Source organism: Callithrix jacchus, chromosome 1, assembly GCF_049354715.1.
Source record: "Callithrix jacchus isolate 240 chromosome 1, calJac240_pri, whole genome shotgun sequence".
Taxonomy (NCBI): domain Eukaryota; kingdom Metazoa; phylum Chordata; class Mammalia; order Primates; family Cebidae; genus Callithrix; species Callithrix jacchus.
In genome coordinates, this window is record NC_133502.1 from 42,475,414 (window position 1) to 42,490,500 (window position 15,087).

Genomic DNA, 15,087 nt, shown 5'->3' on the forward strand with positions numbered 1-15,087 from the left:
TATATTTACATGTAAATTTATATATAAATTTGTTACGCTTTTCTGTTGTTATTCTTTTATTATTGGGGTCTCAGCCATAAACCTTGCAGTGGATGAGGAAAATATATAATTTTATCTCCCACTATAGTTCAAAGGAAAATTTACTCTTTTGGGTCAAGAAACTTAACATTAATGACACCATTGGAAAAGTCGAAATGTTCTTGCTACTTCCTTTGGATATGATGAGCATTTCTGTGTTTTTATTGCCTGCTTTAGGCCACCAATAATAAGCATCATATACGCAGCCCACAAACTGAAGAGGAAAGAAACATGAAATACCATTGGGTAAAAAACACTCAAATAAGAACATTACAAGTAATAGAAGAAAAAATAGAAACCTTCACTGATAATTTCATTAGCACTTTCACAAATTAGGGGCTTGTGATTAGTTTTAAAAGTCCTAAAGACAATGGTTCTCACTGATGACAACTGAACCTCAGTAACCCGACAGTGTCCAATCACCTTTTCAACTTCCCCCAGCCCTATTTAAATAACCCAGACTTCTTTGTAAACCCTCCTTTATTGATCATAACATTCTCTATCTTCCTTACCCAGTTATAAATATATTCTTCAGTTGCTTTTTAAATGGAAACTCGACTTTCTGTGACATAATTAAAATTCTAGCTATTAAGAGATAAATTATCTCACTTTACTAATGAAATTATTATTTTTTAAACCACTATCTAGATATTAAGAATGTCCCACAGAACTCAACAGGAGTAATTCAATCAACAAACACTCCTGTGTTCTAATCGTTTCCCCAAATATCATAATTACAGAAGTATGTATTATTGAAAATGCCCCAAATATAGATGACTCTTTTTATTACATGGATGGCACTAATGTGGGGAGCCTTTTTTTTTTTTAAAGATGGGGTTTCACCATGTTGGTCAGGCTGGTCTCGAACTCCTGACCTCAGGTGATCCGCCTGCCTTGGATTATAGGTGTGGGCCACCACTCCCAGCCCCGTGTGAAGTCTTAAACATAATTGTAACTGGGTATCCAACAGTACTGCCTACACTGTTGGTTAACAATTACATGAATGTCCTTTTGCCCTTGTTGACAATGAGAAAATTTTTATGATTACAATGTGATGTGAAGTACGTAAGCTGTGATTTCTCCTATCTTAAGGAAAAAAAAAAGTCTTACCTGACTCTATGTTTTCTGTAATTGCCAACTCTCTTTGTTCGTCTACACAGGAATAAGAGTTGTCTACACTCAACGTTCAATTTACGTCCTCCCATTCACTCTCACACACTGTAATCCAACTGTTGACCCCACTCCTCCAGAACTACTCTTGACAAGGTTCTCAACGACCTTGTTAAATACAATGTCAATTCTCAGTCTTCATCTTACTGCACCTATCAACAGTATTTGAAACAGATGATCACTCTCTTTTCCTTGACAAACTTTTGCCCTTTTATTTCCAGGACATAAAATTCTCTTAATTTCCCTATTTTTCACTAGTAACTCCTCCTCCTCTCTCCCACATTTCAATGTTGAAGTGCCCTGGAGTTCAAGCTGTGGTCCTCTTCTCTTGTCTACACTTACTCTCCTCTGGTAATCTCATCCTGGCTTTAAATATCATCTTAATGCTGATGACTCTCAAATGTACATCCTCTGAAGTTCACACCTGTACATCCACATATCTTTGACTGTACATCCAACAGATCTCTCAAACTCAACATGTCTAAGGTCCACACTCTCTTTTGCAGTCAAGTTGGCTTCACTCACAACCTAACCATCTCAGCTGAACAGAAATCTATCCTTCCAGTTATTCAAACCAACATTTTAAAGAGTTAATTTGACTCCTATCTTTCTTTAACATCCTCCATCCAATTCATGACTCTACCTTTTTTCTATTGGCTCTACTTTTAAAATAAATCCTGAATCTACCACTTGCACTACCACCACCTAGATCTGAAGCACAATCATCTCTCACCTAGATTACAACAGCCTCTTAACAAGTCTCCTTGTTCCCATCCTTAGAGCTCTACAGTCTATTCTCAGCAGACAGAACTTTCTTTAAAAAACATTATCCAGGACAATAAGAAAGTTTTAAAATACTCATTAAAAGAAACGCAATCAACAAAACGTTTGTTGATGGTCCACTATGTGCCTGTCAGAATGATACCTTAAATAGACTTGAACCTTGAACAATACAGGGGTTGGGGTACCAACCTCCATACAGTTAAAAAAAAAATCCATGTGACTTCTGACTCCCTGAAAACTTAACTACAAATAGTCTACTGTTGACTGGAAGCCTTACTATAACATAGTCTATTAGCACATATTTTGTATGTTATATGTATCGTATACTGTCTTCTTATAATAAAAGCTAGAGAAAAAAAATTTAAGAAAATACATTTATAGAACTGTACTGTATTATGGATGCTTTAAGTTTTATGCAATCTGTTTACAATATTAATGGTCTGTCCAAAATGGTAGGCAACCCAACAGATGCAGACCTCAATCTGCAATTTAAGCAATTTAACTTTTCCTTCTAATGTTACACTTTATATGGCTCCCATGGAGTTACTCAAGGCTTACAGTTCTGCACTAAACATAATGAAAAATAATATGCCAGAACTGCAAGAGATCACTTTGTATTGTGATTCACATTTTACTGGAGAACTGCTCACATGGAGATGATTAGCATCATACAACATTTTAAGCATATATCCCAAACACTTGAGTTTACCAGAATAGCCAGAAGGATGCTAAGAAATTACTACTGTAGTAAAGCATGAACTACAGTTAATTTTATGCAGTTGTGATTTAATACTGCATTTTTACGTTTGTTTACATTTCTCTCTACTGAAAACAGCACCTTGTAAGGTCTGTTTGTATGCATGTTTTCACAAATTTTAACTTTTGATAATAGATTCCTGTAAATTTTATGGTAGTAAATGATAAAATGTAGTATCTATGTATATTTTATGCATTCATGATGTAACTTTTTCTTGATTTTTTTCTACATTTCTAGGCTACATAGTTCATCTGTGAGTTTTTCAAATTGTTACAGATCTCTAAAAAATTTTTCAGTAGGAGAGAGATCCAAGATGGCTGATCACTAGCAGCTCATGCTTGTAGCTCCCATTGAAAGCACAGAGAACGAGCGGACGCCACACTTTCAGACGAATTTTTGTTGCTAACGGACCAGGAGATTCCCAGCGGAGGAGCCCCACGGGTCACCAGCGTGGCTCTTATGGCCAGGGCAGCGGTTCTTGGTGCAGAGTAAACGGGACTGGGTCCCCTTTTGGTTGACGTTTGGAGCTCTGTGAAGGCAGAGTCGCCCATTCAGCTGATTGAAGAAGGGATTCAGGAGGGAAGCCAGACCAGAGACTCCCGGTCAGAAAAGCACCAAGAATCTTGATGCTGCTGTTTTAGCTGGCGCAGTGGGTTGCTCAGATTTCAGAGCTGGGAATTAACAAGTTGGACGTCGACTCAGAGACCTAATTTCAAAGACGACAGGGGGATAAATTTACAATGACAGGAAGATAACAGCAAAGGCTGAGAATACTCAAAATCAGAATGCCTCTCCCTCTACAGAGGATCACAGTTCCTCATCAACAAGGGAACAAGGCCTGATGGAGAACGACTGTGTTCCAATAACAGAATTAGGCTTCAGAAGCTGAATAATAAGAAATTTCTGTGAGTTAAAAGAACATGTTCTAGCCCAACGTAAAGAAACTAAGAACGTTGAAAAAAGGTTTGACAAAATCCTAACAAGAATAGACAATTTAAAGAGGGATATAAGTGAATTAATGGAACTGAAGAATACAATATGAGAACTTTACAAAATATGCACAGGTTTTAACACTCGAATTGATCAAGCAGAAAAAAGGATATCAGAGGTCAAAGACCAACTTAATGAAATGAAACGAGAAGACGAGATTAGAGAAGAAAAAGTAAAAAGGAATGAGCAAAGTCTCCAAGAAATATGGGACTATGTGAAAAGACCTAATTTACGTTTGATAGATGTACCTGAATGTCATGAAGAGAATGAATCCAAGCTGGAAAATATTCTTTGGGAAATTATTCAGGAAAACTTTCCTAACCTAGTAAGGCAGGACAATACTCAACTCCAGGTAATACAGAGACCACCACAAAGATATTCCTCAAGTAGAGCAACCCCAAGACACATAATCGTTAGATTCACCAGGGTTGAAATAAAGGAGAAAATTCTAAGGGCAGCTAGAGAGAAAGGTCAGGACCCATAAAGGGAAGCCTATCAGACTCACAGCAGATCCCTCAGCAGAAACCCTACAAACCAGAAGGGGGGGGGGGGTCAATATTCAATATCCTCAAAGAAAATAATTTTCAACCCAGAATCTCATATCCAGCCAAACTAAGCTTTATAAATGAAGGAAAAGTAAAATTTTTCACAAACAAGCAAGCACTCAGAGATTTCATCACCACCAGGCCTGCTTTACAAGAGCTTCTGAAGGAAGCACTATACACAGAAAGGAACAACCAGTATCAGTCATCCCAAAAACTTACCAAAAGGTAAAGAGTATCTCCATAATGAATAATCTATATCAACTAATGAGCAAAATAGCCAGCTAGCATTAAATTACAGTATTAAACTCACAAATATCAATATTAATCCTAAATTTAAATGGATTAAAGGCCCCAATCAAAGACACAGACACGCAAACTGAATAAAAAGTCAAAACCCATCGGCACGCTGTATCCAGATCCAACTCATAAGCAAGGACACACAAAGACTCAAAACAAAAGGTTGGAGAAAGACTCACCAATCAAATGGAGAGAAGAAAAAAAAAAAAACAGGAGTTGTAACTTTCGTCTCTGACAAAATAGACTTCAATAGTAACAAAGACTAAAAGAAACAAAGAAGGACATTACATAATGATAAAAGGATCAATGCAACAACAGGAGTCAATGATCATAAATATATATATGCAACCAATAGAGGAGCACCCAGATATATAAGACAAGTTTTCAATGACTTATAAAGAGACTTGGACTACCGCACAATAACAGTGGGAGACTTTGACACCACATTGTTAATATTTGACGGATCAACGAGATAGAAAATTAACAGGGACATTTATGATTTGAACTCAGACCTGGAACAAGTAAACTCAGTGAATATTTATGGAATTCTTCACCCCAGGTCCACAGAACATACATTTTTTTTTTTAGTATCACATTACACCTATTTTGAAAGTGACCACATAAATGGAAGCAAATCACTCTTCAGCATTTGCATAGCATTTCACAGATTTAAATAAAATATTGGTTGGCTGTTTGTTTGTTATTTTCTTTCCTTATTCCTTCTTGTCTCTGCTGTTAAGCACAATTATCGGCATAAAAGAGGTCTTTAATACCTACTTTTAGATTGCATTCCAGCCTGGGCAATAGAGCGAGACTCCTCTCCCCCTTTTCTCTTTCTCTTTCTTTCTTTCATTAAAAAAAAAGATTTTTTTTACAGTATATCTACTGGAAAAAAAAAACCTATGTGTAACTAAACCTACACAGTTCAAACCCATGTTGTTCAACAGTCAACTGTACATGTCAGATCATGTCAGACCTCTTTCCAAAATCCTGCAACATTTCATTTCACTTAAGGTTAAAGTCAAAGTCTGTATGATGACCTCAACAGACTCATTACCTCTCTGATCTTAGCTACAACTATTCTCCTCCTCCCTTCAAGCATACCACTCATATTGGCCTTCTCACTATTCCACAAACACCAAAGTACCTGCTTGCCTTTACATTGGCTGTTCTTGCTACCTAGAAGCTCTTCCCTGAGCTGTCTCAAGGAAGACAGCCTTGTTCTTCTCACTTCCTCAAGGCTTTGTAAACTTCTAAGCTGCTTAATGAGACTTACTAGCCAACCTTATACAATTCTGACAATGCTCTCTTCCCTGCTCTCCACACAGCACCCAATTCACCTTATCTTGAACTATTTTTTTCTTTTCTATATTGCAGTTATACTACATGATTTGCTATTGTTTGCTTTCCTGTCTAAAACACAATATACATCCAACAGATATCCTTTAAAAACATAAACTCCATGACGGCAGGGATTACTGTTTTATTTAACGAGGTATCCCAAGTACCAAGAATAATGCATGCTGTATAATGAATGCACAATACATATTTACTGAATGAATTTCACTCTTTATAATAATGATCATGTGTGGTAGGTGTTATATGTTATCATCCCTATTTTACAGATGGAGAAGCTGTTAAGATGGGAGACAGACAGGACTAAGTTTTTACCAACATCATCACATTGTTACCAAGTTGCAGAGATGGAACTCAAACTGTATCTTTTAATTCCTCAAATAATACAATAGTAGTAAATAATTTAATGAATCATTTCAAAAAATAAACTCCAGAATATGTGACATTTATTTTAATATTGAGTACTACTATTTAATGCTTACTACATCTTTATATAAAAGGTCTTTTATTTAAAACAAGCTGTTCGGCCAGACATGGTGGCTCACACCTGTAGTCCCTGCACTTTGGGAGGCCAAGGCAGGTCAATCTCTTGAGGCCAGGAATTTGAAACCCATCTGGCCAACATGGTGAAACCTTATCTCTATTAAAAATATATAAATTAGCCAGGTGTGGTGGTGCATGCCAGCTACTTGGGAGGCTGAGTCATGAGAATCGCTTGAACACAGGAGGTGGAGGTTGAAGTGAGCAGAGATTCCGCCACTGCACTCCAGCTGGGGCAACAAAGCAAGACTCTGTCTAAATAAATAAATAAAGCTGTTTAATAACACTGGTTTTGCTTTTTATTTAAAAATATTTACTTTATTCCTAGTGTTTGGTAAGTTGACCCATACCTTGACAGAGCAGAAAAACCACAAACTCTAAGAATGGCCTTAGGAATCCATGTTCAAGAGAAATCACTCTGAGTAAAGTCCCAAATACTAAAGTAATTTTAAAAAGGATTTGATAGAAACAAGGATAGGGAGTTCCTCTAGCCCTCCTACTACACAATAAGAAGTCCTTGAGGGATGCTAAGGTACCATAAGGTGCTATAGAACCAACTCTAAAAATCTATCTAACTGCCTCTTCCCCAATGACCCCTGTAACACCAAAACCATCTTGGGCATTTTACAGAACCAACAGAGTAGAAATGATTTGCCCAAGACTGCAAAATTAGAAAGTGGCTAAACTGAGGCCTTCGCTGTTTTTCATCATTTTGACTACAGTTGAATTTTTTTCAAAGTTCAGTTATCTTTCTAAACGTGCAAAACAGTTTATCTGCATAATATGGCATGCAAGGAGAAGAAAAAAAAAAAACAACCGAAGCTTGGAGTAGGGACACATCTGCCCCTGTAATTACTCCTACTGATGTTACTGCTCTTCAGAGGAGACAAACGAAGACAAGCTTTCTTATTTTGTCTGTAATATTGGTTCTATAGTAAGACGTAAGTAAATTCTGTCTAGGACTAATAGTGCAGCAAAGTAGAGCATCAAAGATACAACTGAAATTATATTTATTTCTAGATAACATTATTGATTAAAAACTGCCCTTAAAATAGGGCATAAATGTTTGTATGCAACTTTGCTAAAATCATGTTTTTACTCTGAAACAGAAACATAGACAATGCAATTAAATAAATGAACAAACTATTATTTTCTCCACTTGACATAACAGGAAACATTAAATAACTTGGTAAAGGTCACACAGTAAATGAGAGTGTCAAAATACTGTCTAAAGTTCTTTTTTTCTTATTTTTTAATATTGTCTAATGTTCTGATTCTAACCTAGTAGAATTTAAACTCTAGAAGGGCAGACATTGCCTCTCCTGGGTTCACTGCCAGCACCCTAGCACAGCATCATGCACATCACTGGGGTTAATGCTATTATCAGTAGACATGCTCCAAATAAATATTAGGAGAGTTAACTGCATTTGACAAAGAAGCCAAATAAATAATAAATGGATGGTAGCTCCATTTCCTATCACAAACAAGGCTAACTTGTAATGAGGAACTGCAGCAGACTCTATAAACTGTGTTTTCCTTTCAGAATAATGAAATCTTCGAAGAAAAACAGCCACCCATTTCTAACTGTTATATGGTAGAATTAATCAATCTACCATTATTTTTTTGTTAGCAGACTATAAGATAGTATTCTAGGATATCTAGTCAATAATATAACCAAGTTAATGATTAGTCTACCCCTCTATAGAAATGTTAATTATGATGACTATACTCATTGTCTAGGCTGAGATACTGTTAAAAATAAGGGGTGCTATTAATATTTATTCACAGGAATAATGGTAACAGTCTTAGGCAAACCAGAACCTATGAGTCACCTCACTTCAAAGTAAAAGCATTCTCCTTTTCTTCTTTCTTATGGCACTTGCAAGAGATCCCCTGCGTATCTTGGCCTACATTTCTTGTTTCTTGCCTAAACTTCCTGAGAAAGTGATGTTAGAAATAGAGACAAATTACTAAATAAATCCTATGTGCATGTGCCTCACCTGAGCATACACAGCAATTTTCAGATATAGCCCATATTAGGATTTTAAAAGCAGTTGATTATAAAAATGACTTGCAACAATAAAAGCTCAACCATGAGACACATCAATATCATAGACTTATCTGGTCAATTTTTAAGATGACTACTTCCAGTTTAACTTCCTTCCCATTACTTAAGAAGAACTGCAGCTGTCACCATCCCATAGTCCAGTTTTTCAATCACTGACTTTTATATTCCTTATCACAAATCTGAGGGACTCTATAGAAAAAGCTGAAGCCTCCTCCCACCAGCAATCAAAACCATACACACCTCTGTCAGCTGCTTCAGTTGGTCTTTGTTTGTACTCAATTCTTCTGCTAGGAAGTTCCTTTTCACTTGCAGTTCACAGATTTCCTTTTTTAATGGATTCACTAGTTCATAGAACCGAACCTTGAAAAAAAAATTAAATTAATAAGCAGTCTTAAATCCAAATTAATGAAAACTGGCTAATTTGTAGTGCTCTCATTTATCAATAATAAAGAGAAATATTTACAAAATTAAAACGAGACAGTCATTAATGAACCCTAGCCGCTAATACTTTATACCAAGCCTTAATGTTCAATTAACTTCCCTCAAGAGTCAGATGATTTACAACTTCCTACCTTTGACAGTCTTTCCTCCCTTCTACTGACACTCCATTACTGCTCATCTACTACTGCTCACTCCACACTATCTGCTTGTAAACTTCTGGAACATATCACAAATGTTCAGGAGTCTTGCTCTTGCTGTTTCCTCTGCTAGAGAAGTTCTTCCTCCATTTAAATGCATGTCTCCCTGTTCGTCTCTGACCAAATATCACCTTACTCGTAAAGCCCTCCCTGATTTCCCTACCTAATTTGAAGTAGCATTCTCTATTTTTCACCCCTGCTCTTTTCTCTACAGCACCTTTGACAAACAGATAGTCTACATTATTTAATTTTTAAGTTATTGGCTATGTTGCTCCACGTCAACATAAGCTCCATGAGGGCAGGGATTTTTGTCCAGTTTATACACTGCTCTCTCTCCAATGCCTGAATATATAATAAGTACTCAATAAATACTTGATGAAGAGGTAAAGTCTATTCTTTACTTTCATCCCAGGCTCTTAGCAAAGCTTTATTTACTGCTGCCCCTGTAGTGGAAGTCTAACTAGAATGAATCAAGAGGCATCTTTCATGTCACTACTTCCATTTAGTTTAGGTCTCTCTTTCCACTCATACTTCTCTCTGAGGAATTTTCCTGCCCTACCTCAGTAAAGTGTTCCATCTGACAAGGTCCTATAAAACTAAGACATCATCAGCAAATTAGCAATTAGGGGATATTTATTATATGGGCATGCAATCTGAAACTCCTTAATATATAACTGTATTACAAGAATACCATTATTTGGTAAGAGGCAAATCTTAATATTAGCCCTCAATAACATGAATCTGCATATAATTAATTAGTTAAGGATAATACTGTCTGTGGAAACAAAAGGTATAAGAAGGAATATTAACCAAACAGCAAAAATATGTGTAACTGCCACCAGTAGGATACTTTGTATCTACTGTAAATGACGCCTCAAAAACAACTTATTTGTTTTGGCCAATACACTTTGGGCAGAAAAACTATATTTGAGCCATTTTTTTTTAAAAAAAAACAGCTGATCAATAAGTAACTTCATTTTATCAGACATCACTAATCTGGAAATCTTTTCCCAATGAGAACCAAGAATAGCAACCACCACTCTAGCAAAAACAATAAGTAACATTTTTATGAGTTTACTATTTTCTAAGCACTATGCTCATAAGCATTTTATATATATAGTCATAGTTAATATTTACGATTAGCGCCAATTGAAAGGCACTATTATTATTATTAATTCTTTTTACAGATGAAAAATTCAAGCCTCTCAGGGTAAAATGACATCTATATATTAAAAATCAGCACTTCTCAACATATGGTTTTAGGATCTCAACTCTGACCTGCTCGCCACTCTGAGATCCTTTCAGGGAATACACAAGATCAAAATGACTTTCCTAGTAATTACTAAGATTTTTTTTTTCCCCGTTTCATTCTCATTCTCTCATGACTCTTCAGTGGAGTCTGCCAGTGGCTACATGATGTATAATGACAATATCACTCTTAAGGCCAATGGAATTGTGTGCTTACATATTCTTGTGTTTAAAAAATTTCTTAAAAATGCTAGTATAGTAAATTTGATAGATATAGCCCATATAAACAAACACTCATTGGGGTTCTCAATAATTTTTAGAGTGTAAATGAGTGCTGACACCAAAATATTTGAGACCACTGCCATAGATTAATCCTAGCTGTTCTAGATTTGTGTAACCAGAACTGCAATCAAGATCCTGAGCTCATCTATCACCACTCATCTATCACCATCTATCATCCTAACCCTTTATAATCACACCAACTCCTCTCTCCCACTATCCCTAGCCAACCCCTGGCAACAACTAATCTGTTGTTGATAATTTTTCATTTTGAAAATGTAAGAAACCACCAGTTTCTGATGATTCATTTATATGGACTACGCAGTTATTAACTTCAGAAACCTATGTATTGCTTGACTTTGGAGATCAATGGTCATGATCCTTTAAAATTTGGATCTCAACATCATTCACCATCCATGGCCATAAAATAATGTACCAATTTGGTACTTCAAAAGTAATGGCTACTACATAAATATTAAATTTTAGTCTAAAAAGATATGTAGTATTTAAAACGGGATATAAGATACTTACAGATACATATTCAGGAATAGAAAGCTGATCTTCAGGAAAAGCTTTTAATTTAGTATACTGCTCTTCTGTCAACTCAAAGTCACGCAGGTTTCGACGAACATCTCCAGCTTTTTCTCTTAGCTGAAGATTAGTCTCTTCTAGTTGTTTCTGTCTCAATAAAATGGTTTCCATTTCTTGTTTCATTAATTCTTGATATTTGCTACATTAGGAGAGAATTTATGGGCGGCCTTAAAAAAGTTTTCGAGATTTAATTTTCTCATAGTTTCCTATTTATAGCAACATAAAAGTTAGGAAATGAGAAGGCTGACAGTATTTCTGGATCCACGTAAAGGCTTATTTACTAACTCCAGCTAAACGCTTATTCACTCATATTAACCAGTTAAATATGAAATGACAATTCCATACTAATTATTAAATGTGTACACATCTAAACTATTAAACAGAGATTTGATCTTCTTAAAAAATAATTTTAGAAACTCAAATTATAAAATTATATATTTCTTTTACTTAAGGTTTACTGTTAAACATCAAGGACTCTACTTACTAGGTAATTTTCATTTCCCTTTTATCCTGACACTTCAGGGATATTTCTTTAAGATGGTAAGAATGAACCACCATAAAGTATTCACTCAACCAATGAGGTAATGAAAACAGTAATCTGCAAATACTCACCATTCTCAAAGCATACATGTAGCAGACATTATTCTTAGTTGCCTACTGAAAGATTCTGATCAAGAAACGACAATCTGATGTTATTAGTCTGTTCTCACGCTGCTAAAAAGACATACCCAAGACTAGATAATTTATAAAGGAAAGAGGTTTAATGGACTCACAGTTCCACAAGTAGGGGGAGGCCTCACAATCATGGCAGCAGGCAAAGGAGAAGCAAAGGCAGTCTTACATACTGGCAGACAAGATGGCTTGTGCAAAGGAACTCCCATTTATGAAACCACCAGACCTTGTGAGACTTATTCACTATCATGAGAACAACATGGGAAAGACCACCCCCATTATTCAAGTACCTCTAATCAGGTCCCTCCCAGGACATGTAGGAATTATGGAAACTACAATTCAGGATGAGATTTGGGTGGGGACACAGTCAAATCATATCATTGATTTTCTCCTTCACTACTATATCGATCCCATTAACAGACAAACCTGCTGTTATTTCAATCTTAAAACAAATGAACAAACAAAATCACAACTCCTGACCCCATTGCACTTCCCTCTTTGTTAGCTACCTCTTGGAGCAAACCTGCTCAAAAGTTGTTTATACTTACTGTCTCCAAATCCTTTCCTTTCCTCTTAAACCCAGGGCAATCATATTTTTACTGTCTCTAACGAAACTCAATGACATCTAAATTGCAAACAATCAATTCTTAGTTCTTTTCGTCCATGATCTAACGACAGCACTTGACATAACTTATTTATCTTTCCTTGATACATTTTCATCATCTGGCTTCCAAGATACCACACTGTTCATTTTTCTTCTATTTTACTATAGTTCCTTCTCAGTCTCCATTTCTGCTTTGTCTTAATGTTGGAGTGATTGGTCCCCTTCTCTGTCAGTACACACTCCTTGGGGAATTCATCTAGTCTCATGACTTGAATACTGTCTATAACCTAATGATCCCCAGATCTGTACCACTAGACCAGACTTTTCATATACCTCCACATGGATTTCTAACAAGAAAACTCGAACTTAACATGTCCCAAACTGAACTCCTGCTTTTTATCCACAAAACCTTTTCTACTATGATTTCCTCCTCCTTGGCTGACAGAAACTCAATTTTTTCAAGTTCAAGCCAAAACTGTTGGTGCAATCCCTGACTCCCCCTTTTCTCATAAGCCCCACACTGAATTCATCAGCTCTGCCTCCAAAATATATTCAGAATCCCACCATGTTTTTTTTTACCACCATCAGCTATCAAGAGTTTTAATACAATAGACTCCTAACTGCCCTCTTAGCAGCATCATTCAATCTGATATATGTCTTATACAATTAGATTAGAAGACCTATTATTGAATGCTTTGGTTCTCAAAGTATTGGTCCTGGACCAGCAGCATCTGTATTACCTGGGAACCTGGTAAAAATGCAAATTCTCAGGACCCACCTCAAATTAGAATCTCTGAGGGTGGAATACAGTAGTCTTTTTTAACAAGCTCTCCAGGTGTTTCTGATATATGCTGAAGTTTGAGATCCAGTAATCTAATGTGATAGTGGGTGACAAAAGGTCTGATAATTTTTTACAGTATCAGTTAAGTAGTAAAATCTTAAAAAGAGAAAATACACCTATTTTACACATTTACCTCTAATTAAAACATAGAAATAGAAATACATTTACATTTTTATATAGGAGTCAGATATTTTGAATACAGAGGTATATTTTTTGTGTGTGTAAATCATTATTTATATTTTCCAAGTTCAATTTCTTTACAATAGCATGAGATCCTAAAAGATTTTAACCAAGAAATCTATGAAGGTATCATTTATGGATCTGTTTTGATATTTGCTCTCAATCTTTAAATTTGTGTTGCTTATATTTAACTTCATAATTAAAAAATTCCTTTTATTGAAACTTTCCAAAGAATTTATGTCATTGTTTATATAATGTTTAATTAAGTTAAGTAAGTATAATTGCCATAGGCATATTTGGGAATAAAGAACAGACTCTTGATAAGCCCACAACTGAGCTTGAGAAAGTATGCAGGCATAATAGAAAGCACTTCAAGCCAGGAGAGTCCAATGGGCCATGAGAATCAATCAGTATGTTGAGTAATAGAAGAAAGGTTAACGGTGGTCACTTTAGAGAGCTTCCTTCATCATACGCTGTTTACACTGACCAGTATTTGTTGAATGAATGTTGAATTTTGACTTTTTGTATTTTATGTTCTGTATCAAGTATCCTATTTTTTTTGTAGTCTGGATGTAAAAATTGTTGCTATCTCTGACTTAAAATTTCTCTATTTTAGCTTACAATCACAAACATAAACAGGCAATAAAATTACTAAATACATGTACATATATATTTAACTTTTCTTACCTGGCATCTTTCTGTTGAAAAGTCAATTGGTTGTCTAATCTCAATGACAGCAGCTGCTTCTGGTGAAGTGCATCATTAAGTTTCTCCTCCAATTCTTCAATCTTAATAAAGAGAAAGAGATAAATTATATGTAAAATATTCAAACCTGTCATAAAGAAAAACTTTCAGTTTCCATAGTAAACATATTTTAAAAACACTTAAAAGAAACAGTCTAAAAATGGACAGAGGGACCAGTCACAGTGGCTCACGTTTGTAATTCCAGCACTTTGGGAAGCCAAGAAGTTCAGATCAGCCTGGGTAACAAAGTGAGACCTCATTCCCACAAAACAATTTTTAAAATTAGCTGCATGTGGTGGCGTGTGCCTACAGTCCCAAATACCCGGGACTGAGGTGGGAGGATCCCTTGAGCCCAGGAGATTTGTCAAAGATCAGATGGTTGCAGATGTGTGGGTCTACTTCCGAATCCTCTGTTCTGTTCCATTGGTCTATCTCTTTGTTTTGGAACCAGTACCATGCTGTTTTGATTACTGTAGCCTTGTAGTATAGTTTGTAGTCAGGTAGCGTGATGCCTCCAGCTTTGTTCTTTTTGCTTAGGACTGTCTTGGCTATGTGGGTTCTCTTTTGGTTCCATATGAAGTTTAAGGTGGTTTTTTCCAGTTTGGTGAAGAACGTCAACGGTAGCTTGACGGGGATAGCGTTGAATCTATAAAGTACTTTGGGCAGTATGGCCATTTTCACGATATTGATTCTTCCTAACCAGGAG

The 15,087-nt window shown here is 35.9% G+C and overlaps 1 protein-coding gene across 8 annotated transcripts in view; it reads right to left on the reverse strand.

The window, feature by feature from the left end:
* PIBF1 (progesterone immunomodulatory binding factor 1) overlaps positions 1-15,087 on the reverse strand; it is a 256,111-nt gene that overhangs the window by 234,876 nt on the left and 6,148 nt on the right. For all 8 annotated transcript variants that reach the window (XR_013526041.1, XM_054252534.2, XM_078348275.1 and 5 more), the window contains 3 exons: positions 14,325-14,425; positions 11,281-11,479; positions 8,825-8,944 (listed from right to left, as the gene is read on the reverse strand). Coding sequence is in view for 7 of the 8 variants with exons in the window: in XM_054252534.2 (XP_054108509.2) it covers positions 8,825-8,944; positions 11,281-11,479; positions 14,325-14,425 (420 nt within the window). In the remaining variant the exon portion in view is untranslated. The remainder of the gene's footprint in view (positions 1-8,824; positions 8,945-11,280; positions 11,480-14,324; positions 14,426-15,087) is intronic.